The sequence below is a fragment of the Thermobia domestica genome, chromosome 5 (genome assembly GCF_964235325.1).
Source record: "Thermobia domestica chromosome 5, izTheDome1.hap1.1, whole genome shotgun sequence".
NCBI classification, from domain to species: Eukaryota; Metazoa; Arthropoda; class Insecta; order Zygentoma; family Lepismatidae; genus Thermobia; species Thermobia domestica.
The window spans coordinates 184342017-184368679 of NC_137458.1; the positions used below are offsets into that span (position 1 = coordinate 184342017).

The 26663-nt window shown below is 36.1% G+C and overlaps 1 protein-coding gene across 2 annotated transcripts in view; it reads right to left on the reverse strand.

Annotated features, from left to right (window-relative positions):
• Nucleotides 1-17375: 17375 nt before the first annotated feature.
• Nucleotides 17376-26663, reverse strand: part of LOC145686316 (uncharacterized) — a 245840-nt gene continuing 236552 nt past the window's right edge. For both annotated transcript variants that reach the window (XM_081759515.1, XM_081759514.1), the window contains one exon: nucleotides 17376-18996. In XM_081759515.1, coding sequence (XP_081615641.1) covers nucleotides 18771-18996 — 226 coding nt within the window. In that variant the 3' untranslated portion in view covers nucleotides 17376-18770. The remainder of the gene's footprint in view (nucleotides 18997-26663) is intronic.

The window sequence follows — 26663 nt, forward strand, 5'->3', positions numbered from 1 at the left end:
TACAGACGATAATTTTTCTGTTTTCTTAGTTTTTGGCAAAAGTATATTTTTTTCACATCAGTTTCCCAACACATTGATGCCCTAGTCGCAACAGTCATGACGATATTTCTCTAGAGCTGCATGCAGATTTTTCATGTGATTCGTCTTCTTTGGAAGTTGCAGCCTTCTTAGCGATGCCTTAAGGATGTGCAGTTTCCTTCAGTAGCTCTTTTAGACGATCACATAGTTCAGTGTCATGTATTCTATCAGCACTTGATTTCAGTTTTTCCAAAGACATCGGTTTGTGATTTTGTACACTCCGCATAAAAAAAAGAAAAATGCGACAATTAACGCCGTGCAGTTAGGCCACCCAATATACACCTTCTCATCCCATAATCGTGTCAGGTAAGGAGACCCCTCTCTCCCCTTCTTTCTTCTCTCCCATACTAAAACGCGAGCGCAATTCTAATTTCAAACTACACATGTATTAGTTTCGAAAAATAAAATAATAAAACCGAGACGAAACAAGATTTATAAGTTGATGTAGGGAGAAACTAAAACAACACAACGAAAAACTGAAACCAATGGATGTATATTAAACAGATTCAGAAATGAGGCAGAGAGAGAGAGAGAGAGAGAGAGAGAGAGAGAGAGAGAGAGAGAGAAAGAGAGGAGGAAAGAAGAAAACAATAAGGAGAACAGATAAAAACGTGTAATTCAAACGTAGTAAGAAAAGAACCTAACATTATGAAGTTCCGTTTCCAGAAATCCAACGGTAATATAGATATAACGTCTGTTTTTACATATTTTTTTCAGAACTATTCGAATATATAGAGGATGCTTTCAACATTCATTATGTCACTTTCATAATGGATAGCATACTCAATTTCCAGTAGAACTGTAGATCTCCGAGACATATCTAGGGTAATGTCAAAAGTTTAACATACATGCTTCGTTCCTACATGGTCGATTGCAGTGTTCATTGGATGTACTGTTCCAAAATACATTCTAATAAACCCAGTAGATAGCTTTGGTCATATCCTACATTTCAAACTACTAATGCAAACTGAACAAAAACAAAAACAAAGGAAACGAAAAGAAAAAAGAAAGAAAGAGAAAATTGAATGAGTGCTATTTTACTGCTAAATTTCTATCAGAAATACCCTATATTAAAAGTACAAAGTATCGTAATGAAAAGTTACAAATGCTCGAAAGGCAAAAAGGAAAAGTTTATGATTCTCATAGATGCAGCATCTTTCAAATTTCAACGTGAATAAAACACACTGAATTATAGGATAGAAACAAATTTTGTGTCGAACCAGTATAAATAAAATTTTGTTTTCAAAGAACCAAAGAGGTTACCATTTTGTAGTCTTTTCCGAAGATTTATCTGTTCCGAACATTGAGCATTGATTTCGTCTCTTGCGGATATAACGTCATTTGCACAGATACAATGAACATGCTAGAGCTCAAACGGATTATCGTTTCAGTCGCATGATGTTGGTTAGGTTATAGACCACCACTAGGTCGAGCATTCAAATCCGTAGTGAACCGGTAATTCGACTGAGACTCGGTAACCCAGACGATAAAAAAATAGATTTTACTTATTCCCTTGCGTTTAAACAGTATTTTTGTCAGAGATGACCAGGACTGGAGATGTTATCCCCAGAGCACGAAAAATACGACGCCGAAGTACCCAGTTAATTAAATTCTCCAGACCAGATATATCGGGCTATTGCTGTTTTAATTTTGGAACATGAAGTGCGTGTGTGTGTGTGAGAGAGGGGCATAAGTGAAAGATGCAAAGACAGAATAGGGAAAAGTCAAGAAAGAGTGAGAGAGGGGGACGAATATAAAACATATTTATGATTACAGTGTATGATGTAGAACGCACACTCTCTTTACTTGAAATATCACCAGTGATGCGTTGTAAGTTCTCCATCAGAAGATGAATTTCTGTTTGCAGCAATTATTTTATGCGAAAAAATCATACTACCTGATGGGGAATCGAACAAAGATTTTCCAGTTGGAAAAATGAAATGAAATTAAATCTTTGAGTTGTACGTCCCGCCGCGGTTATGCCGGTTAGGCTAAAGGAGACGGTGATTATGAATAATGAATGAAATGGTGGAATGAAGAAAGTGGGAGGAAACGGGATAACCCCGAGAAAACCCACGCACACGGTGTTTGTCCACCACAGAGTTCACTTGGCGGGGGCTGGGATCGAACCCGGGACCCCAAGCACCAGAGGTGAACGCTCTACCACTGAGCCACCGCGGCCCCTCATTTCCAGTTGGAAGTCTACCGCGTTACCACTATACCACCGATTGCTTTACCCAAACTTTGTTTAACAAATGGTGTAGTGTTTCTTTCTGAGAACGATAACACGTAAAGTGTATACTGCAGATCAATAATGTGTTACGAATGTCCTGGTAATTCCCTTGCCCTTTCCCAACCAACACTCTTAAATCGTCTCTATCATGATACAGGTGTTTGCTTCCACATTCTTACGTATTGCTTGTGCAGTATGATAAGTCGATTCTTCACAATCCCTTTGTAAAAAAAAACTTCGGCGTGAACAGGACTTGAACCTATTCTGGATAGCTGTCTTATTCATAAGGCCATTACGTTAACCCTACACTATCATGCCACCTAAAACTACAAGCCAAATATTACTTACTTTAGCCCTGATCTTTGGAACGAACCAAAGTGCATAACGGAATTCATTTATTCGACGGCCTAGAGAGAAATTAGTGTCCATTAATAAAGGAAAAACATACAATTCAGGAAAAATTACAGAAATAAAACGTATTTTGCAGTAATTTCGCCATGCAAGTTCAAAAGTACGCGAATAATAATAATAATAATAAATATTCACATTCACAATATAGTTGTCAATTATTATTATTCGCGTGTGTGTTTGTGTATGCATTAAATGTATCCTAATCGTTGGATCTACTGGTGTGGAGGCACGTATGGAAATCTGCTATGATGGAAAAGATAATTTTGTTGCTGCAATTTCTGACAAGAGGAGGCGAAGATCTGCTTCAGATCATTGCAAAGCAGTTGCGAGAAGACAATGCGTAAAGTGTAATGTTGGACTTTGCAAAAATTGCATTACTTCTCATGACACGCTGAATTGAGAAAATATGTTTTTTTCAGCTAGTTCAGAAAATGTTTCCTTCATTTATATAGAAAACATGCCTATCTATATCATGTATTCAAAGGAAGCTCTTGATAGAAGTAGTCTTCTTGTTCATCTCAACCATAGGTTGGTGGGCAACATGGAAGTTTTAAACTTTTCTCTCGCTTGGGGGAGTTGTTTTATTCTTTGATAAGGCCTCTCCTTCGTAACTGCGTCTAGATATTCTATCCTTGGTCTTCCTCTTCCTAGTTTTCCTTCTGTCTTTCCTTTTATCAGCACGGCGATTCAATCGGAGTGCCGAATAAGAAGGCCAAGTATGCTGTTTCTTCTTTTTCCTATTATCTTCATGATCTGTCTTCCTTCGTTAGCTTCCCCTAGTACGTCTTCATTCCTTTTCCTTTCGGTCCATGATATGAGCAGCATTCTGCGCCAACACCACATTTTAAATGCTTCCAGCTTGAATATTTCAGCTTTTCCCAATGTCCACGTCTCTGATCCGTAAAGCGCCACGCTCCATACCAGGGTTTTAATAAATCCTTTACGAACCTCCAACGATACATTTCTTGATGTTAGTAGTCCTCTTTTTTTTATTGAATTCTTGTTTAGCCTGCGCTATTCTGGAACTTACGTCTTTTTCACTTCTTCCGTCCGAGGATATTTGACTTCCTAAATAGGGGAACGTTTTAACGTTTTCGATTTTCTCTCCATCTAGCCATACGTTTGCCTTTTTCTGTCCTGCTCTTGTGCCCTTTATCGTTTTGTTTTCTTCTTATTTATCTTCATTTTGCATATTTTTTACAGTTGGTCGTTCAAGTTTGAAATCAGCAAACCATGTTGTGCTGAAAACCTGGCCATTTACTTTTACGCCTTTCTTGTTTTTATCAAAGAATTCTTTCATACCCTCTTCTATATAGACGTTGAACAGGAGAGGTGAAAGTACACATCCTTGCCTTACTCCTTTACTTATTCTTGCTTCCTTCTGATCTCTTCCTATAACAGCTGTCTGGTTCCTATAAAGTTGGTATATTATTCTTCTGTCTATGTAATCCACTTTCAGATTCTTCTAGTAGGGGAACAAAATTGATAAAGTTGCACAGAAAGTAAATCTGTAGGAAATTCATTGCCAAAAGCGGCGACAGTTATTTTCTGTAAGTCCTTGCATCTAAGACTTAGAAAAGCATTGTTGCCAACGTGACAAGTAGGTGTGTTGGTCGCCATATTGAATCAAAAATGGCGGATCCAAAATTCATTAAATACTTAAATTCAATTGAAATATTGGCATATGTGGATAGAAAATTAAAGATTGAAACATCCACAATGTGTTAAAAGGTAAGAAAATACATAATACAGAAACATTTGAGGCCAATGAAGGTGAAAGTGCAATACGTAAGCGTTATATTATAATATATGTATGTATAAAAGTATATGCAGAAGGTAGTTTTCTTATTCCTTTGTTTTCTTTTACGTTTGCAGGTTCTAATTAGAATAATGAAAAGTTGAGATGGATCCCGTTGGAACATTTAGCCCTGCAAAGCGAAAAAAGTATTCATCTGATTGCCTACAGTGTATTATATGTTTGCAGCCAGATGTGGAGGATGCACTCCGCCGAAGTACTCCTAGTGGTGTAGCGAGACTAAAGGAAACAATAGCAGAGCGGAGTGCAGTTTCGCAACATGACATTGAGTGGTGCTATTCTAGAAAGACTTCAACGATCAGTAATCCGTGCTTGTGATAGTGCAGACATTATATTTTGGCATCGTACATGTTACAGTTCTTTTACTCATAAAGGACACATTCAAAGACTAATAAAAAAGGCAAATAACAATGTGAGCAAAGATATGAACCCAATACAACAAACATCAACTGAAATATCAGGCTCTTTACGCAGATCGACAGTGCACGCAGTGGACTGGAAAAAGTGCATCATTTGTCAAAAACATGTACATAAAAGAAAGGTATGTCAAATCCAGACACTGCAGTCAATGGAAGCAATACGCAAATTAGCACAAACGAACGATGTTCTAAGGTGTCGCGTTGGTTCTGTAGATCTAATCGCAGCAGAAGCACATTATCACCCCTAGTGCAGACGAGAAGAGCAAAGAAGAGAAGGAAACAAGGAAGCAGTAAATGACAGTCCAAAACAATCCGTCTCAAAGGAAGATCCATTGTATGACCTTATTGATGAACTTGATGTTGGATTTGCTAAAAAGTTCGTTTACAGCATGGAAGATATTCGTGAAAGATACTGAGAGCTATGTGAGAGAAGTATGTGAGTTGAAAGACCAAACATATCTCTTAAAAAAATTAAACAAATACTTGAGAATCACTATGGAGAAAGTATAACATTTCAAAAGCAAAGACGACCTAATTTTCCTCTTCTAGTATTTCCATCAATCAAAGTAGGTAAAGCAGTAGAACCTGTTCTCACGTCCCAACAGAATGAACAAGAAAATGATACCCTTAAGTGGAGAGAAGAATATTCTGATATATGAATATTGTACCACGCAGCTTTAATGATTAAAGAGGCCCTAAATCAGACTCCAGGGGTAAAAGAATACAGTAATCTTTCAACAGAAAATGCGCATAAGTGTGTTCCAGACACACTGTACACGTTTCTCCGTTTTATTTTCGAAGATGATGAAGAATGCTTAAGAGATGAAAGCAGAGAAAATGCAGTAAGAGAAAGGGATATACTCAACATTGGCCAAGATATGCTTTACATCCACTCGAAATGTAAGAAGCCTACACCAAAGCATGTTGGTATAGGTATGGTAGTACACCATGCAACAAGATCTAAGAATTTGGTACAGTTATTGTATTCTGCAAAGTGCAGTATACCATACACTGTGGTAAGACAAATTGCAACTTCTATAGCGAAACAAAATGTTGAGTAATTCTTGAAAAATGGTGTAGTTATACCTAGAAACCTTGTACCTCATCAATTTCTCCAATTTGCTGTAGACAACATTGATATTATAGAGGACACTCTAGATGGAAAACAAACATTGCATGCTACACAAGTGGTAGTTTTTCAAAAAGGTCCACTGCAGGAAAAGAAAAGCACCGATGTTCCGAATCTAGTTGGAAAAGACAGAACATTGCCTACAGTTCCTGATGACTTCACCAAAATAATCCATGCGAAGCTACTGAACAGGAAACATATGAAGCCATTGACACATGCATCAACCACTGCATGCTGCGATGCAAGAGAACATCAGACCCAGATTAGTATTAGAAAAATGGAATCTGAACTTCCATGGATATTAATCAGAACTGCTTCTAACACTCAAGAAAATTTATCTGTCTCAGCGTGGACACCGTTCAACCAGAAACTCACTGATGATGACACTCCAGTTACTATCGTTGGGTTTTTTCCAATTCTGCCAGCACCAGCTTCAGATTATGATACAATTTGGACAGCTATAATGAGATGCAAATTGATTTCACAACATTTGGGCCAGCAGTACACTGTCATAACATTTGATCAGGCTCTTTACTGTAAAGCAAATGAGTTGGTATGGTCGAATAAAGAAGAAACCCGTGGCGTGATAATTAGACTTGGTGGATTTCACATGATTATGGTGTACTTGTTAGCTTTAGGCCAACAGTTTACTGGTTCAGGTCTGGAAGACTGTTGGATTGAAAGTGGAATTTTCTCAGAAGTCACATCGTCAAATATAATGAAAGGTAAAATGTATAACCGTGAAATCAGAGCTCACAAACTTACCTTTGAAGCTATTTGGCATATATTGATTAATGAATTTGCGGATTGGTTGAACAATTCAGGTGAAGGATGTGAATATGATGTTGTAGAGGAATACGCATTAAGAATTGCTACATCTTTCAACAATGGAGATTATGAACAAGTCAGAAGCACAGTGAAGGAGTTAACTTGTAGTCTTCCAGCATTTGTAACAATACTACGGAATTTGTAGATGAGCATGTAAATCAGTTAACTTTTAGATTTTGGTTGACCTACTTGGAAGCAGTGAATATACTTCTCAGCTTTATAAGAGCTGAACGTGAGGGAAACTGGTACAAACACTTAGGTAGCTTTCGAAAATATGCTACCTTTGATTGCTGCTCACAACCATACAAACTACACCAGATGGGGCCTAGTTTACCTTACATGCATGCGAGATTTGCCACACTTTGCCACAGAAGTTTATGCAGAGTTCACAGATGGTCATTTTGGTGTCAAAAGAAGCAAGCTGCTGTTTGTAAAGATAGCAACTGATCAAGCCATTGAACATGTCAACAAGGTTTGCAAGGTAGCAGGTGGTATAATAAACATTACTCGGAATGAATCTGCCAGACAGCGATGGGAACTCAGTTTCAATGAACTTGGACATCTGGCTGAAGAGGTAAATCAGCTCTTCAACATTGACATTCAAACACCGTTCAGCCACAATGGACAACATAAGAAACGACTAGAGAGGGACATCACTGATGTAGCATTAATAAAAGAACAACTTGTGCGCTTTCAACTGTTTTGTGATATCAACAATGATTTGAGGGTGATATCAACAGGAAATGTAATCCCGGAACATACTGCACATGACATTCTCAGTGCTTTTGAAAATGGCAAAAGGATTATTGACACTATCATTAAGACACGTCTACTTCCTGAATCCCAAGTTAATATGTTTGAGACTATACCAAAATCAAACCAAAAAACATTCAAAGACATAACGTCACAACGAAGACAAAAGTAAGACATCTGGAGTCTGCCACACAAGTTAATCAGCGACTAATTACATACATAGCCCGATATCCAAATGTTGATGTTCGATTTCTCTTACAACACGAGTTGTTTGAATATCCTCCATCCCTGTTCAGATCGGATATTTCACCTATCATTGGTCATAAGGCTGCTTTATTTCAGCTTCTAACACAGGATATAGTAGCCACTGCAAACATAATGGATCTTCAGGGCTCAGTAGCATTGATTATTGGTGGTATGGCTTATGTGCACAAGATTGGTAGACCAAAGAGTGCTAAAACTTTTGGAGACCTTGCAGATTCTTTCACTGAACTTATCTTTTCCAATTATTCAGCATCATGCACTAGGATTGATGTTGTTTTTGATAGGTATGTCTCACCGTCTATTAAATCAAGTACAATAAATTTTAGATCAGGAAACGCTTTGACCATTAGAAGGATGATCCAAGACAGAGGAACGCCACTCCAGCATCATGGAGGCATTTTATGTCGCTGCCGCAGAACAAAGAGAACCTTGTAAGTTTTCTCAGTGAGGAACTTCTTAAACATTCAAAAAGATTACCAGACAATAAGGTACTAATTGTTGGAGGCCTTCCATCTGGCAAAGCAATACACTCTGCAATCGGAGACATCCCGGATCTACATTCAGATCAAGAAGAAGCAGACACAAGGATGTTGTTGCATGGGAAACATGCTTTAGATGAAGGATTTGCATCGCTTGTCTTTTCTAGCGACGATACAGATGTATTCGTCCTTCTTGTGTGGCATAATGTAGGTCCTCGCGTGTGGATGAAGAGAAGCAACCCAACTAGATTAATACCAATCCATAATATTGTATCTGATATGCCATGTGGTATACGGTCCTCTTTGCTTGCATTTCACAGCATGACAGGCTGTGATACAAGCAGTCAAATAAGTAGGCATGGGAAGAAGTCAGCTTGGAAAGTATATAAAGACAACTATGAATTACTAATATCTATGGGACTGGAAAACGAAGTTGCTTCTGATGTGTTCAAGAGAATTGAATATTTCGTTGTCCTCCTTTTCCACTCCAAACCCACTGTATCTGAAGTAAATGATCTTAGATTGAAGCTCTTTCATCAGGGAAAGACTATTCAACAACTGCCCCCAACAGAGGATGCTTTACGCCAGCATATCAATCGAGCAAACTATCAAACGATCGTTTGGAAGAGAGCACTTCAGCAATATCAAAAGCTTCCAACACCTACAGATTGTGGTTGGCAAACGAAAGGGACATCCTACGTACCAATTATGACAATGCTTCCACCAGTTCCTACAGAATATTTGCGTATCACAAGCTGTAAGTGCAAAAAAGAATGTAAATCATCATCTTGTTCGTGTAAATATGCAAGATGTTCATGCTCTCCAGCGTGTGACTGTTATAATCAACTGTGCTATAATGAGTATGTATCTCAAGACAACTTATCAGACTCAGATCAGACTGAAGTGAGCGATGAAGAATCGTACTGATTATAGATGACACTGTGAGAATTCAGAAATGAAACGTTCTTTTTGTTTTACAATTACAGTTTTATAATTAATTTTCAGTCCGCTTTCATGTAATGTATTCGATTGAAATAGTTTTCAATTTAAAATATTAACAAAACCGTAACACTAGTACCTCTAACTAGGAATTTCAGTAAGGTGACCTTACAATCTTGACTTTAAACACAAAAAAATGGCTTAAACAATGTATACAAGTATTTTCATTTACTTGTAAGCATCCTGAGCTTTCATTTGATACCACACATGACTACATTCTGATAAGCATGTATTACGTAATTTGTCATTATTTACGCCATCTTTGAACCAACATGGTGGCCACCCTACCAGTTGCCGAGGTTGGCAACATTACTTTTCTAGCTCTTTATACCGATGTCTATCAAGATAAAATAGTTGCCACTTTTGGCAATGAGAATCCTACGGGGTGACACATTTCTACATTTTGTTATCCTACTATTCAGTGCTCTGAATATGATATTCCAATCTACGTTGTCAAAAGCTTTCTCTATATCTACAAATGCTATCGCAATTGGTTTGTTTATTCTGATGTGCTGTTCCATGATCAACCGCGGACTCAGTATTGCTTCCTTTGTTTCTCTTTTCCTCCTGAATCCAAACTGGTCCTCGGATAGCTGTTCTTCGATTTTTCCTTCTATTCTTTGTGATAATTTTGCACAGTATTTTTGATGCATGGGAAAGCAAACTTAACGTTCTGTGTTCTTCGCATTTCCGTGCGCCTTTTCTCTTAGGGATGGGCACCAATATGCTTTTCTCGAAGTCTCTTGATAGAAGTAACACAGGTAAAAATTAAACTCTTATTGCTTTAAACTAAAGGAAGAAACCTTATCTGATATACAAATTCTTGTATATAATAATAGAAACACAAGGTAAGTTTTACTTTCTTAGTTTGAAATGATAACATTTTAATTTTCACCTATGAGAAATTCCTTAGGAGCCACCATTGCATGCATTTTAACTGAATATGATATCTCTATTGAATGTACAATGCATTTTTAAATTTACATGTAAGAGGTGTATAAATTAATGATTAATTATGCAAAAGAAGTTAAAAGTTACCACATTTGCGAATTGACACGATAACCGCCCCATGTAACATATGTCACAACCCTTCTGTCCGCATATTGAAAACCAGTCTTCATAAAAATTTCAAAATTTGTCAGAAATGCTAATTAAGAAGAAATACTATAAACAACCTCATCCCATCACGAGAAAAAAAAAAAACTGGGCGGAACCGGGTTAGTATCATCATCTTGTTCACCTCAACTATACGTTGGTAGGCAACATGGAAATTTTAAAACTTTTCTCTCGCTTGAGAGAGCTGTTTTATACTTTGATACGGCCTCTTCTTCGTAACTGCATCTAGATATTCTATCCTTGGTCTTCCTCTTCCTGGTTTCCATTCTGCCTTTCCCTCTATCAACACGGTGATCCAATCAGAATGCCGAATAAGATGGCCAAGTATTCTGTTTCTTCTTTTTCCTATTATCTTCATGATCTGTCGTTCTTCATTAGCTTCCTTTAATACATTTTCATTCCTTTTTCTTTCGGTCCATATGCGCAGCATTCTGCGCCAACACCACATTTCAAATGCTTCCAGCTTGGATAGTGTGCTTAGAAACAGTATAAAAAAGTGGAAGTCATACTATTGTTTATTTAATAACCCTTGTAACCATCACGATTTTCTGAAGTGGTCGCACATGTGTTATTACTCGGACTATGATTCACTTGGAGTGGAGTGTTGTGTTAATCCCGGATGGAATTGGCGAAGAAATTTTTTTGCATTAATGCTGACATGCAGCTATGATCAGTGAAGAGAGAAGGGAATAGTTTAATATTTCGTACAGACTGTATGCAAGTGTAAATTACGATGATGAACTGGTGAGCATGTTTTTGAACAAGACATGAATCCTGTGTGTTCTGATTGTGACGGAAATTAAGTGTGTATGGACGTAAACATTCAGTGAGCTGTGTACATAGTGAAAATATTTTGTGGTGAAGAGTTTTGTATTTTGTGAGGTAGAGACAACGGTGTTAATGAAATGTGCCTATTAAAAAGAATAAATTTATACTTACATTAAAATCTATTGACGGTGAATTTGGACAACATTGGTGCCTGTCCCGTGAAGTATTTATCCAATGAGAAATCTTTTCAAGAACAAGGTGAAAGATCAACCACAAATTTTGTGCGTGAATCTAGTGAGTTATTAAAGAATGTGGAGTTTGTTGAACGAATTATTACATCTTTGATGCTATATTCATATGAAATTTCACCATGTCATTAACACAAATTCTGTCAAATAAGTAAATGTACACCTGTTTCTGAGCCTGGCATTCTTACACCGACTGATCTGCAGAGTATGAGAATTAGGCAAAGCTATAGTATTGTGGAGAAAGGTAGTGAAAATCTGGAATTCTTACGTGAAAGAAAAGAAGTTGTAAATAGAAATAATGCATAGTGTGGAAAAGTGACGATAACATAAGGAAAATAGGAAAGAATTTATGAAAGAAAAAAAAATATAAAAGATTCGAAGTGGGATGAGAGAATTCGATTGCACTAGACAAGAATGACAATTTACTATTAATTTCAAAATCAACTATACTCAACGAATCTGAAGGACCTTAGTTCGATTCTCCGCAAAGTTCTTTCATTTTCATTTTTACGATTCTTCATAGGCCAAACGTTTTCATATTTTACTCTAGAAAGTAAGGCTAAAATGCCATTGTCGTCGGCAATGTAATTTTGGTGATGAAAACTACGTTTGTATTATCATGGAAAAAGAAATACTCATTTAGGGCAGGATTGTAAATGAAGGATAAATTTTATTTTATCTTTCTAATATGTCAAGAGTTACATATTTTCATGTATGCTATGTTCGAAACTATCATATGTGCACTTCTGGGAAATGGGCATTGTTAATATAGCCTTTAAAACAAAAAATGTTTCCTATCGCTGATTTAGGGGATGAAAGTAAGGGGACTACACAATTATTGTCGAGAAACATGTGCAGTAATGTCATACACATTGTTTCGAGCATACTGTCCAGAACTTTAATTCTGAGGAAAACCATGTAGCGTCCAGTGGTTGTCAAAAGTTGACAGTACTTCAGTGTGGTGAAATTCTGGGCCGTGCATCAAAAGGCCAGAATGCATCTCAAATCGCCGCAGACCACCTAGTTGATCTATGAACTGTTTGCAAGTGTTTGGAATTAAATGAGTCGAATCTTCGCCCACATCAAGCAGACATACGGCAACAATTGCAGCTCAGGATGAAGTGTTTATAGAAAACGTCACGAACAATCCAATACGCCACAGATCCGTCTTGAGAAAGAACCATGTATAGTGCGGCTGTTCGCATGAAACTAAAGGCAGCTTGCCTCACAAGTAAACGTTCTCAGCCAACAGTCGGGAATTTAGGCAGAGTATATTCGTAAAGTACTGCCTCAGATTAGTAAAAATACAAAACTGAGAGGGAAACAACATAAGAGTATAGGAGTTAGAAGTGTCTAAGGATAACATAGTAATGTCTGGAAATCTTACTTGCACGTTAGTCTTCTACAAGTTCTTTTTCTTTATCAAATGGATAAAGCGTGATTTTTTGGTCCCGGATTCGACATCCACTGGAATACACGAACTTTGAATTTCACAATCATTCATTTTCATTAATCATCCTCTCCTTTAGCCTAAAGGACAAAACTGTGGAACATTAAACTTCAAAAATTTCATTTTCTTCCACCTTCTACTATATGTGGTTTACATGTGTTTGTATGTACACATGTGTTTGTATTAATAGTTCGTTACACTGTCGTTCATATAACTCTAACTGCTAAAGTAGTTTGCTTTTTAAAAATAGATACAACTTTTCTAGCCACAGCACGTAACTCAGAGCTTTGAGAACAGTTTTTCTGTTTGCTTCTATATATACGTATAAAATCTTGATTACAGACCTCAATATATTCTTAGCAGACAATGTAGACACTATGTTTCAACCAGTAAATGCAATATTTTACTCCACTTCGGTTCGTTATTCAACTCCTCGTTATTCAATTGTCAATTTTTCTTCATAAACGCGTTCATCAACTGCAACTCTCTCGGAAATGTGATTCCCAAGATAATTCATTAAGCTTAATTTTGTAACACGTTTGGGAACATTTTCAATACGGAATGCTTCTAATCATATTCACTTACTAATCACAACTTTCGCAAGACGGACGGAAAATTTAATAAGCGCGGAAATTTCTGAATTACAACATATGCACCTTTTTGTGCAGATGTGTACATTTAGCAATCATTGTCTAACAAATTAGGAAAATAATGCGGTTGCTTGCATGGTTAAAAGAGTTGTCAACATCTATTGTTTTGAATACAAATATACAAGGCATACTCAAAATATATAATGAATATCTTTTTCTTCACAGTAAAATCCATCTGAAAAACTTTCTTTCAAATTAAACGTGCTTATGACGGCAATTTTTACTTACATTACTGTTCGAGTTGAATAGAAATAGTTGTTGTTCAATAGAAATTGAACATGCAAAATTTTACTATAGCAAATGTTTCTTCTATCCTGTTCCCCATACGATGGTGATGTCAGAAAGCGATGTCATGTTCCTATGTGGTGAAAAACCAAGATGGCGGCCAAAATCCAGTATGGCTACCATGTCCTTCGATAGAATTGTAGACTTTCATTTAAATAGACACTACTGCTGTATAATTATCGTACAATTATGTTTCGCACATTGTTTTTTTCAGTTTTAAATAGGCTGTCAAGTGGTACTACTTGTGTTAGATTGTGACGTAAGAGACAGGAGATGTGAGGGAATTCCAACAAAATTTCCCTTTGAAATCTCTCCTTCGGCGAATTTCGTAACCTATAGCTCCATTCTCCTCACTTTATGGATGACAAATTCCCGAACTTTCACTTCATTCGGAGCAATGTGGAAAGAAAAAATATATTACGTTCTTCCTATTTGTAATTTTGTCACTTCCACTGTAAGGAAGTAATACTTTTACAAAAGTACCAATGTTTCTTCGGTTTTATTTCCTAAGCCATTGTAAAGTCACAACAAATCAACGATGTCACGTTCGAAGATAGTGCAAATCCAAGATGGTGATCAAAATCTAATATTACTACAACAAACTTGATAAAACAAATTAGCTGTACAAGTGTTTGGTTTGTATTTGCCTCGGAGGACAGCAACTATAAACTTGAATTGAATTGAATTTGCATTGAGTACTCTAAAGTGATGTGTATGGGCTTCAACCTACACATGACAAGACGTTCGAGTTCGTCTGATCTTGTGCAACTTTGCAAATGCCAAAAGTGCACCACTCAGAAATGTAGGTGTAAAACCAAAGAGTACCTTGCTGTACTTTTGTGTTTGTAATGAATTCAGGAACAGTTCGTTAATTTGTCAAACTATAATAACCAAACTTGGTGATGACTCTGAATAACGAGTGGTTGTGAGTCTTAAGTCAGAACTAGTATCTTCACAAACTGAAATTACATTTAGCCTATGTATACGGTATGCACATATATTTAGACATTTTTTGTTAAAGTTCCTCGAGTTTTCTTTTATCTGTGTTGTGAATTGAAACGTTGTTGTCTGGAGTTTTCTTTTGTCTGTGTTGTGAGTTGAAAGGTTGTTGTACAGATTTGTACTATATTTTCAAATTTTAATAAATTATTTTTCAAACCTTTCATAATGTATTTTCAATTTTCATGAAATATTTATCCTCTTGGTAATAATATTATATTTTGAGCGCCATCTTGGATTTGCACTACCCTCGAACATGATGTCATCGATTTGTGATATCACCATGGCATAGGAAATACAACCGAAGGAAGAATGGCTCTGGTAAAGTAATGCACGATTAGATACTTTTAAAAAACTGACAAAATTACAAAAAGGAAAAAAATGAAATATTTTTTCTTCCCATACAATGCTCCGAATGAAGTGAAAGTGAATTTATCATCCATAAAGTGTTATATTTTCTTAAATATTTGGTTTTATTATGACTACAAGAAGAGCAGGGCTATGATCGCGAAATTCGCCGAAAGGGAAATTTCATAAGGAATTTTTGTTCAAATTCCCTCACAGCTCCTGTCTCTTACGTCACAGTCTAACACAAGTAGTACCACTTGAAAGCCTGTTTAAAACTGAAGAAAACAATGTGCGAAACAATTGTACGATAATCAATATAGCAACAGTGTCTATTTAAATGAAAGTCTACGATTCTATTGAAAAGGATGGTAGCCATATTGGATTTTGGCCGCCATCTTGGTTTTGCACCACCTAGGAACACGACATCATCGCTTTCTGACGTCACCATCATATGGGGAACAGGACAGAAGAAACATTAGCTCTGGTAAAATTTTTCATGCTCAATGTAAGATAGCGCCTGGTATATGTCTTTATGTTTGAATGTCTCACGGTATCACGACTGTTCAGTTACTTTGAAGTATTTGGTCTAGGAATTAATTCGTGCGGTTGGTACGCACACATTGAAGCTGTAGTACAAACACAAAATACATAAATACCTTAAGAAAAATATTGTCCATCGCTAGCCACCACTTTCGCCCATCTGTCAGGCAATGTACGGATTCCGTGGCGAAAGAAGTCCTCATCCTTGGAAGCGATCCAGTCAGAGACCCATGTTTCGATATCTTCTGAAGAAGTAAACCGCTGTCCAATCAAATCGTTGTTCATGCAATCGAACAAGTAGTAGTCCGAAGGAGCAACGTCTGGTGAATACGGCGGGTGGGGTAAAACTTCCCATCCGACATTTTCTAAATAGGTTTTGACCGGTTTTGCGACATGTGGGCGAGCGTTATCATGTTGAACAATAAGTTTATCATGTCTGTTCTCCCATTCTGGTCGTGTTCTGGCCAGAGCTTGCTTCAAACGCATTAATTGTCGTCGATAACGTTCTCCATTCATAGTTTCACCCGGTTGCAGCAGCTCATAGTACACCACACCTTTCATATCCCACCATATGCACAGCATAACCTTTGCACAGTGAATATCTCGTTTTGGTTGTGATGGACCTGGTTCACCTGGTTTCACCCAGGCCTTTTTTCGTTTAGGGTTCTCGTAATGGATCCACTTCTCATCACCCGTAATAATTCGATGCAGAAACCCCTTTCTGCTCTGTCGTTGAAGCAGCAATTCGCAAATGGTTTTTCGTCTTTCAACGTCTCTGTCTTTCAATTCATGTGGAACCCAATGTGACATCTTTTGAATCATTCCCATGGCTTTCAAGCGTTTGGAGACTGTTGTTTGATCAACGCCTAATGCTGCTGCAAGTTGTTCCTGCGTTTGACACGAATCCTGCTCGAGCAATGCTGTCAATTCTTCGTCTTGAAATTTTTTTGGCTGTCCAGCTCGCTCTTGGTCTGCCAAGCCGAAATCACCACTTCTAAACCGTGCAAACCACTTCTGACACGTTCGCTCCGCTAGAGCATGGTCACCATACACTTCCACCAAAATACGATGACTTTCAGTCGCACTTTTCTGCATGTTAAAGTAATGCAGCAGGACACCCCGCAAAAACACTTTATCAGGCACAAATTACGCCATGTTCACCTAACTACAAACTGGTGTTGTTGACGCTTTAATCCACTGCCCTATACTACGAACGATACGCGATGACAGGGGTTTGCAACACATGTGTGGATACACGGAACTGTGGGACGCTCCGTTCGTTGCGCCATCTTCTGTCCACCCGTACGAATTAATTCCTAGACCAAATATCTTTTCAAAATGCTGTGCGCTTATTCGGTTGCCGTCTCACCTCGCAATCTGCGAGTGATATCAAGAACCGGCTTCTTCTTGTAATACTTCGGTGAGCTTCTGAAGTTTTCTAACTGCAAAATTCGATCTGACATGACTGAGCTGGTATTGAATGTGTTAACCTTTCTGGAAAAAATACTAGCATTTTGTCAGAATTTCGTTACACCTCACACAATTAAAAATAACAAAAGATATACATAATTCAACATTACTTTACTTCTTTTAAGATGTCAAATATTTTTAAAACAGAATATATTTTATATTTTTATAGGTATAAAACTAACATTAACATTAGATTGCATCCAATGTACAACAAAAACTCTCTTGTAGCTATAATGCACTAGGATGAATCTACACATAAACTGCTATGTATAAATATACAAGACATTGTTACAGTAGTGTTATGTACAATTATATTTTTAATATTTGAAAACTCATGAATTAATCACGTTTTCTTCTAAAAGTTATATAAATATCTTCTATTATTCTTTCTTGCCAATTTTTATTATCCAGAAAAGAATACCAAAATGGCTCGTTATTATTGTCGTAAGCTTCGTCTTTATGTTACAAATATTAATAAATTGTTGAACATATTTTGTTTTATGAAAATACTATAAATTTAGAACTATACATTAACAAAGAATATAACTCAATATCTAACTTACATAAGGCTGCCGCAAAAGGATACTGCTTGTATAGTGTTCGAAGAACAAAAATAAGAAAAAATAACTATAGTATTCAATATTGAACACAATATTTCAAGAGTATTTATAAACACTATAGTGCATGAACAAAATTACGTAAGAGGATACAATATACATATTGCTTTCTCGACGCTCTCGTAGTACATAAACATCAACGTAATGCTTCCAAATATATTTTCAATATAATTTATCTAAAAATAATACATAACTTGATATTAATAACTATGATTACGTCGTTCACACTACTTTAAGGTATTCTCATCTAATACCTTACTTAATACGTAAAATAGCAGTTTTACAAAAGCAATCAAGCAATGACGTATTTACAATTAAATACTTGGGACGGTAATGTGAATGGACTGAAAACACTGATTGTCTCTTATGCACAAACTTTTTGGAATGAATAGAGTACTAATATTTAAAAATTAAAAACTTGGAACAGATTTTCCTTTAAACATAAATATTAAATGATGCATGTAGGACATTAGTGTTAGAATTATAGTTTTACAAAATGTGTACGTAAAATATTTATTATACAGGACAAAGAATATTTCATATGAACAGTTTCAAAATAATGCTCTTTTCTAACTCTCAAAATATGTAAGTATACTTCTTCTTTTCAGTCTCAGAGAATTTACATGCAATCAAGCGTTGCAATTTCTTATTCCTTAGATTCTTACTCCATTGAAACAAAATTATTATTTGCAAGGCACATCGAAAAATATAATGATTTAAGTAGTAATAGTTTAACTTTATATATATATAAGGTTTATATACAAATAATATACTGTATTGAACAAAAGCAATTTCCTTATAAAATAATTATCATTGAACCTTCACTCGAACTATTAATTCGGCATATATGAGTTTACAATAATATATATATTAAGTTCTTTCATTATCTGGCGATTTATTTTGATTTCCTGTCATTTCAATTTCTCGTTGCGCCCTTGAAATTTTAACTTTATCTTTTGGAGTTCCATCTTCCCCTGTCTCCATAGCAAACATTTTCATTTTCTCCTTAAATGATAATTTTTCAGGGCCAGGAGCTGTTCGGGAAGCCATCAGCTTCTGATGTTGCTGTTCCTGTAACCTTCTCATTCGTGGATCTCTGTTGAAGAAACATAGAAAACTTTTGAGTCTTATATATCAGTTTCGAAAAAGTAGGTACTTTTGTAAGACTGAAATTGGAAAGTAAAAGCAAAATGGATAAAATAACATGTGATTCATTTAATTTATGAATTAAAATTATGCAAGGTTCACTGTACCATATATTACCGATAAATGTTAATTGCTTGGAAGGTATAATGGAACATGAGACTTAAGAAGTTGATTTTTGTCAGGTAAGGTTCAATGATCTACACTTGCAGCTTATCACGGGACTGCTACATTAAATTTTAACTATTAAATTACGTACGATAGCTATTATGAGTTCAAATAAAAGGTGGTCAACTTTTAGAAAAAAAATTACTTTGAAACAAAAATTACTGTAAAGTGTAATAATGAATTTGTGATGTCACACATTATTTTTATTTTCTTATATATAATATACAGATACTTAACAATTTAATAGAAATACCTAGAATTCAAAACGTGTCAGTCTGAATTGACAAAGGTCAGGCAGCGATCGCAGCGCCGGACTGTTAGTAGTGGTTTTGAGGCAAACTTTGTACTACGTGAGGATGAGTAGAACGGCAGTGTGCAGTAAACTGAGCTGGCTGCGATACCATAAAATGGATGACCTTTCTGATTTTCAAAGATGATAAATTGTTGGCGCTCGGTTATATGGTGTGAAAGTGACAAAGGTAAAAAAGTATGTTCTTGGGTGTATAGCAAGAAATATTACTAATGGAGCAAACTTTTCAGTGCTGTATCTCAATTACATAAGTTACACGTTATCCAGGTGTTCGCCAGGCGAAATTGTAGGCCGCGAGATTTTGATTGAGATGTTTCACCCGCAAATCATCATCAGATCAAGTATTAACTCTCTTCTGATGGATGGTCAACTACAAAATAGAAGTAGGCCTATGCACGAATGTGGATATATGGACTAATATAGCTTTCCGTGGATATACTTTTATTGATTCAGTGCGATTTGTAATCATTCCAATTTGCGACAAGATTCATGTATCGGCCAAATTTGATTGAAAATGTGAGATTCCTCAGCTGAAAATAATAATTCTGGTTCTTTGAATGAATCAGGAGAATAGAAATAATACACGTTGCCAGATATTTTTCCTTAAAATTCTTAAGTGTTATGAACTACATAGGGGAAACAACGATAAACAGCTCTTTGTTCAAAAGTAACATAACTTTGATCAGGAAACTGAGTCCAAATATACTATCTCTCTCTCTCTCTCTCTCTCTCTCTCTCTCACACACACACACACACACATATATATATTATATATATATATAATTAATTCTGTAAATCAAGTTTTCAGTCAAAATCAAGTGAAAAATATTTCACTTGCTTATCTTTGGAATACCACTATCGGATCCAAATGATCTAGACCCTCAGAAATATTGTAATATTTATTTATTTTGTATAATACGCCTATTACTGTTATGCACACGCATGAAATGCCATCATTTGTTCTTTCATCTTCCCAGATATTTCTTTTAAAGTTTTATTTTTTAAAGTTATATTCCTTATTTTGGAAAGCAAAATATTGATGATAATGCTTTTAGTTTTGCGATTCCTCTGACGTGTCTCCTTTCTTCACCACGCAAGAATCAAGATTTAGGATCAAAAATAGTTGAAACAGGAAAATAGGGAAAGCGCACGCTGTTTGACAAGAAGGCATGTTACAAAATACAACTAAAAAGATATATAGATACGATTGTCTCATTTCTGACAGTAGCCAGTCTTGCCTCCCGCAACCTTTTGTTCTTCCGACCATATGATCAGGTTGTCAACGAACATAACTTCGACGATATGCACTCTCCGCATTTTTAGATAAACGATCTTATCTCATTTCGTAACTTGTTTCCCACCCCTACCAACTTTTTGAAGATCACGGAGGAACAATGGTGTGAATGGATCGGGTATCTACACCTCCACCAACAGGAAAAGAAATCCTGCTTATATGCTTTCAAACGCTGTCATATTTATTTGTAAAAAGTAATATTAATGAACTATAAGAGCTAGATTAAAAATAAAAAAGTGAACATGTAGTATTGAGGTAGGCTAACATCTGGAGAAATTTTGAATTGCATAAGACACACAGTTTTCATAATATTTTGGAAAGAAGTTCACCATGTTATTATATAGGGATTGATGATCTCAGCTGAAAACGTTAGACACGGCCTTAAATGAAACGCATATGCATATTGACAACGTAGTAAACTATCATATACATTTCTAAATGAAATAACGATATGCGTATTGCCTACACAGTAAATACTATTATATTTGTGTCCTACTTTTCGCTTATCAAAATCTGGTCACCCTCATCCCTATGATAGGTACAGGTTGGCATCTGTAGACATCTGCCAGTGCTTCAATATAATACTCGATCATTCGAGTTTATATTGGTTCATTTCCTTTTTCATATTATTATTCATTGAGTTGTCATTATTAATATTATATTTATAGGTATACTTTATTTTATAATATGTTTCTATTCAGAATCATATTTTCTATGGACATATATATCTCAAGTCTCAATGTGTTGTATTCCATGTGCTTATTCAATCTTGATTGCATGCGTGGTAACGAGAAGTTGGATCACAGCCATCACAGCTGATAAGTATTGAAGAAATGTAACAGTCGGAGAAATGTTTACATTCTTTTGTTAACCCACCCTAAGTCAGCTTCCTTTTAACCCAGCATTTAGGAAGTTACAAAAATTTTCCAAATAGCCAATATATTTGAGACATTAAGCTAATTATATATATTTATTCCATTCCAAATAGCCAAAAGCGCAGGCAGAGTGTCCCGTCACGCTGAATTAAATTTTATCCTAAAGCGTGCTTTGGCCAGCATAGACGTGCCTTCAATTTTAGAACCATCAGGTTTATCAAGGGATGATGGGAAAAGACCAGATGGCATCACGTTAATCCCCTGGGAAAATGGGCAATGTCTAGTATGGGATGTCACTTGTGTTGATACTTTTGCAGCTTCTCATATCGTATCAACATCTAAGGAAGCTGGAAGTGTGGCAGAAACAGCGTGCAGACGAAAACATTTAAAATATAAATGCTTAAAAGAAGAACATTTTTTCATTCCCTTTGCTGTTGAAACAATGGGTGTTTTCAGCAAAGAGGCAAAGAATCTAGTGAAACAAATAGGTTCACAGTTGGTTGCAAAAACAGGAGATCCGCGGAGCAAACAATTTTTAATACAGAGACTCAGTTTAGCAATTCAGCGGGGAAACGCAGCTTGTATTTTTAAATCATTCCCCTCTGCTCCTATTATGGAAGAAGTTTTTTTTATCTTAAATAGTTAATCCGTTCCACGCTAGCCACATCTACCATCAAGTACTGCCATATGAAGGTTCAATTATATCACATTGCACAGCACAGTGTTGCCTGGAATTTCGTATATTATGTAATGCATTGATTCTTTGTACATCATTTTGTATATTTCGGTTAACTTTTTATCTATGACAGGTTGAGGATATTTCTTTTAATGTTTTGCATGTCTAATTTATTTTATGTTCTTTGGTTTGTCATTTAATTTACGATATATTGAAATGAATACACACACACACACACACATATATATATATATATATATATATATATATATATATATATATGTTTCACATAAGCGTTAAGGACCAAGTTGTTTCCAAGTATACGCCGCAAATACAGACAGGAGCTACGCAGGGGCGAATCCAGGACCGACTTCTGGGGGGGGGGGTTGTCATACTGCTACTTTTAAAGGCTCCAAACTTTGGGATGGGTTTTATTTATATATATAAAATAAGAAAGCTTCCTCTTCTGGGGGGGGGACGATCGCCCCCCCTGAATCCGCCCCTGGGGCTACGTAAGATTGTACCAATACTGAATGGTCTACACGTTAAATGGTAAACAGTTTTACGAGCAATAATACCTTAGTTGCCATATATACATATGAGAAGGTTGCTGAGAACTTCAAGAACTCCCACCGTTGGACAGCCTTATCCATATGGAATAGAATAAGTGCAGGTCAAGTCATCGCATGTTCATTCATACGGAAAAGAATGAACAAAGAGAATTCCCTGTAATGTTGGATATTTCGCGTGAACAGTGTTGTGTTACTAGCAAAGTGTTTTATCATTATTACATATATGTTATGTCAAAGCATTTTTAGTGTGTGTTTAATATTCTTTTGTGTATTAATCATTTGAGAGAGTATTCATATCTTTAGTGTTTATCTGACTATAACGAACACACACATCATATAACTCTGGATTAAGTAAACATTTTATTTTAGTGAATGCAGTGTTAAATCCCAAACGATTGTGTAAAGTGTGTGGAACGTAACTCAGCCAGCTTATATTCTGAATAATTTACAGTGTGTCCCGGTTATACGCAAGTCAAATATGATTATGCAGACAAAGGGTAATTGATGCAATTCATTTGGGCGGCAAAACTAGAAGAAGTTACAGCAATATATGAGAAACTGATAAAGGACATAAGTATTTGCAAAGTATATCAACACCATTTTTCTTTACATATAACTCTTTTGATCATTATACCTATATAATTCATCAAGAATGTAAGTATGTAATCTTAAGAAAATTCAGTCGATATCTGGTGTGTTTGGTTTGATCTGAAACTGTTACCTGGTGGTAATCTTGTATAATATGCACGTGGTTTACAAAGCATTGATATGCATTTTATCTTATGTCGTGTATTATATTTCTGTCTAATTAAGCTCCCACACTGATGTTGAAGGTGCTTTTATATTATTGTTAAAGGTTGTTTGAATCTTGCTTATGTGTTACCGGTGAAAGGAGCTATTGCATGAGTGATAACTTGTTTCATCGTCAACACTCCAGGTATAATATTTGCTCTATTCAGGATGTACATCCAATGGAGTAATCATTATAATGCAGCCATTTTATGGGACCATGTGCATACTATGATCCAGATGTTGTTTCCGAGGAATGACTCCATATTTTAGGATGATAATGTTTCCATTCACAAAGATAAAGCTGTTGCAGCATAGTTTGAGGAATATCAAAATGAAGTTGAACAGCTCTCCCGACCACCACTCCTCGGGCCTGGACATAACGTTTTGGCGACACGAATCTGGCGCAGATTTGCACCTCCATTCTCTCTCACGAGACCGAGTGGTACTTCGCATGCGGAACGGTGCAAAATTTCACTTTTTATGATTTACGACCCCTATGACTCCATTCCACGTTACATCAGAGATGTTCTGCGGGCCAACAGGTGGCCCAACGCCATATCAATGTCTGGTAAGTTGTACTTTTTTTTAGGCGTTTCTATTAACCTGATAGGCAGTGGCGGATCCAAGGGGGGCTATAGGGGCTATAGCCCCCTCCCTTGAGGCTCAGGTTTACACTGGATAAAATGGACTTCAATCCTGCTTTACACTGGATAAAACGGCAAACTATGGTTTAGCCCCTCCCTTGATCATATCCTGGATCTGCCACTGCTGATAGGTATCTGTACTTTAATAGTAAAAATTATTCTTACAATATTAAAACAATGTATGGATATTAGTTTTCCAATCGCAAATAATTTCAATATTTTATTTAGGTACCTATAAAACGCTACAGTATATTCTGTATTCTTTCATCCCTTGCACTTGCGAGGACAGATAGAGATATATTACCCAGTTTGAAAAAAATACTTGGAACATCCATGTTGTCCAAGTCTTCTAAATAATGAACACTACATGAGGCCCATACTTGAAAATAATCAAATTACTATATTCGAGTGAGAATGGGGGATGGCCTGCAAGCAATGGAACGAGACAAAGGTGTAAGTTTTTCGGTTTTTTTTATTTTTTTTATCATGAATATGATTTTCACTTGTTAATTGGCGTGCAAGACGTCTAAAGGAAAATGTTTTGAATATGTGAAGAAAACAAAGATACTTCATACAGTTTGACAAATTCATTTGGATTGACCAACTAAATTTTTCGAAGTTGTACATGTTAAAACTTATGTTAGTGGCGCTGGTACACATTTCCCAACACGAGATATAAAAAGCAATAAACTAGTGATGGGTAGTTCCCGAATGATTCGTTCCGAAAGAACGAGTCCTTCAGAGGAATGAAAGGAATCGGTTTAATTGGGGCGGATTCACTCAGGATGTTTACGTATTGAATCAGTGGATTCGGTTGGTGGAACCAGATGGCGGAACCAAACAAGAGACGAGAGGATTGATATGAATGGAGTCAGATTGATATGGATGGGACAAAAACTGTAGTAAAGAACAGACCGACACTCCACAACAGAGAAGCAAATAATGCACGTACTGCGCATGTCTGGAAACAAGCAATCTTTCTTACGCCCTCTCGTGTCACTTTTCCGCAATATTCTGACCACCGCAACTGCTCTCACAACTGGAGGAGAGGGGGAGATCGGCTGCTAGTCTTATCACTATTTTTTCTTTCTTTTTGTTTTTACTTTTTCACAGGTGTTTAGAGTTACCAGGTCTATAGATTTTTATTGCAACGTGGATAATAAAACTATTAGCTGTAATACACAAGCTGTTATTCAATATATTCTGATGTAATGTCCATATAACCCTATGTATCTATTAAAATGCTACAACAGCAATTAAAAGCGCCTGAGCTCCAACCTATAACTTTGGCTTTCAAATCTTCCATTTACGGTTATGTGTGATTTCACGTTTAACAGAGACAAACATTTTAAGTATTTGTACTTTAAATAGTCTAAATTAGTTAACTATATCTTTTTCATAAAGTTTATGATATAAAATTATTGTTCAAAGCCTTTGTATTTTAATAAGCTTTCTCTAAAATCAATGCATGTGAATTGTGCTTCGATCTTCCGAGTTCTTTTAAACTATGTTTATATGTTTGTGGCCAATCATTTCGACAATGAGATCTCGGAAACTACACGTTCTAGAAAGATGATGTTTTTCAATGATCGATTGGAAATTTTGCGTAGATTGTCTAGTTCTAATTGAATATTTTTAAAAAAAATCATGGCTATTATTTCTTTACTACATTTTTTAGGGTACGCTGGAAACGTTGAAATTAAAAAAGAAAAAAACTAAAGCAACATATCCTATGCGTTATACATTCCAACACCACAATGTTGTATATTGGGGTTGTATATATATCTCAGGCGTTTGTTCCATGGCCAAATAATAGTGAAAAAGGAAGGATAACCATTTCTCGAGTCTTAAGATAAATCTTTATTTTTTGAGCGTTTTACCAAATAAACACCATATATAACTGAAATTATAATTAATTATATATGTAATGTATTTGCTTATTACATACTGCATGCAAGAAGAAAGAAAATACTGGTCATGCATGAATTAGAAACTCCAACCGGAAGTAGGCTCAAATCTTGCAAACGGTGCAAGATATTGAGAAAAAATAATCGAAAAAAAATCTCCCCTTTACGATACCCCTTGCCGATTTTTTTTTAAAACCAAGTCGTCTTTCACTTGTGTCTGTAAAGGGACATGTACATATGTTGTGAGGAATGAGAAGGAGATTTATGCTCATATGAGAATGATGCGCTGTGTAGGGAGCGCAGGTTCAGCTAGTACTAATATAAAATTCGCAATTGGTTGTTTGATTAGGTTTTAATGCTTATTTCAACACTATAATAATAT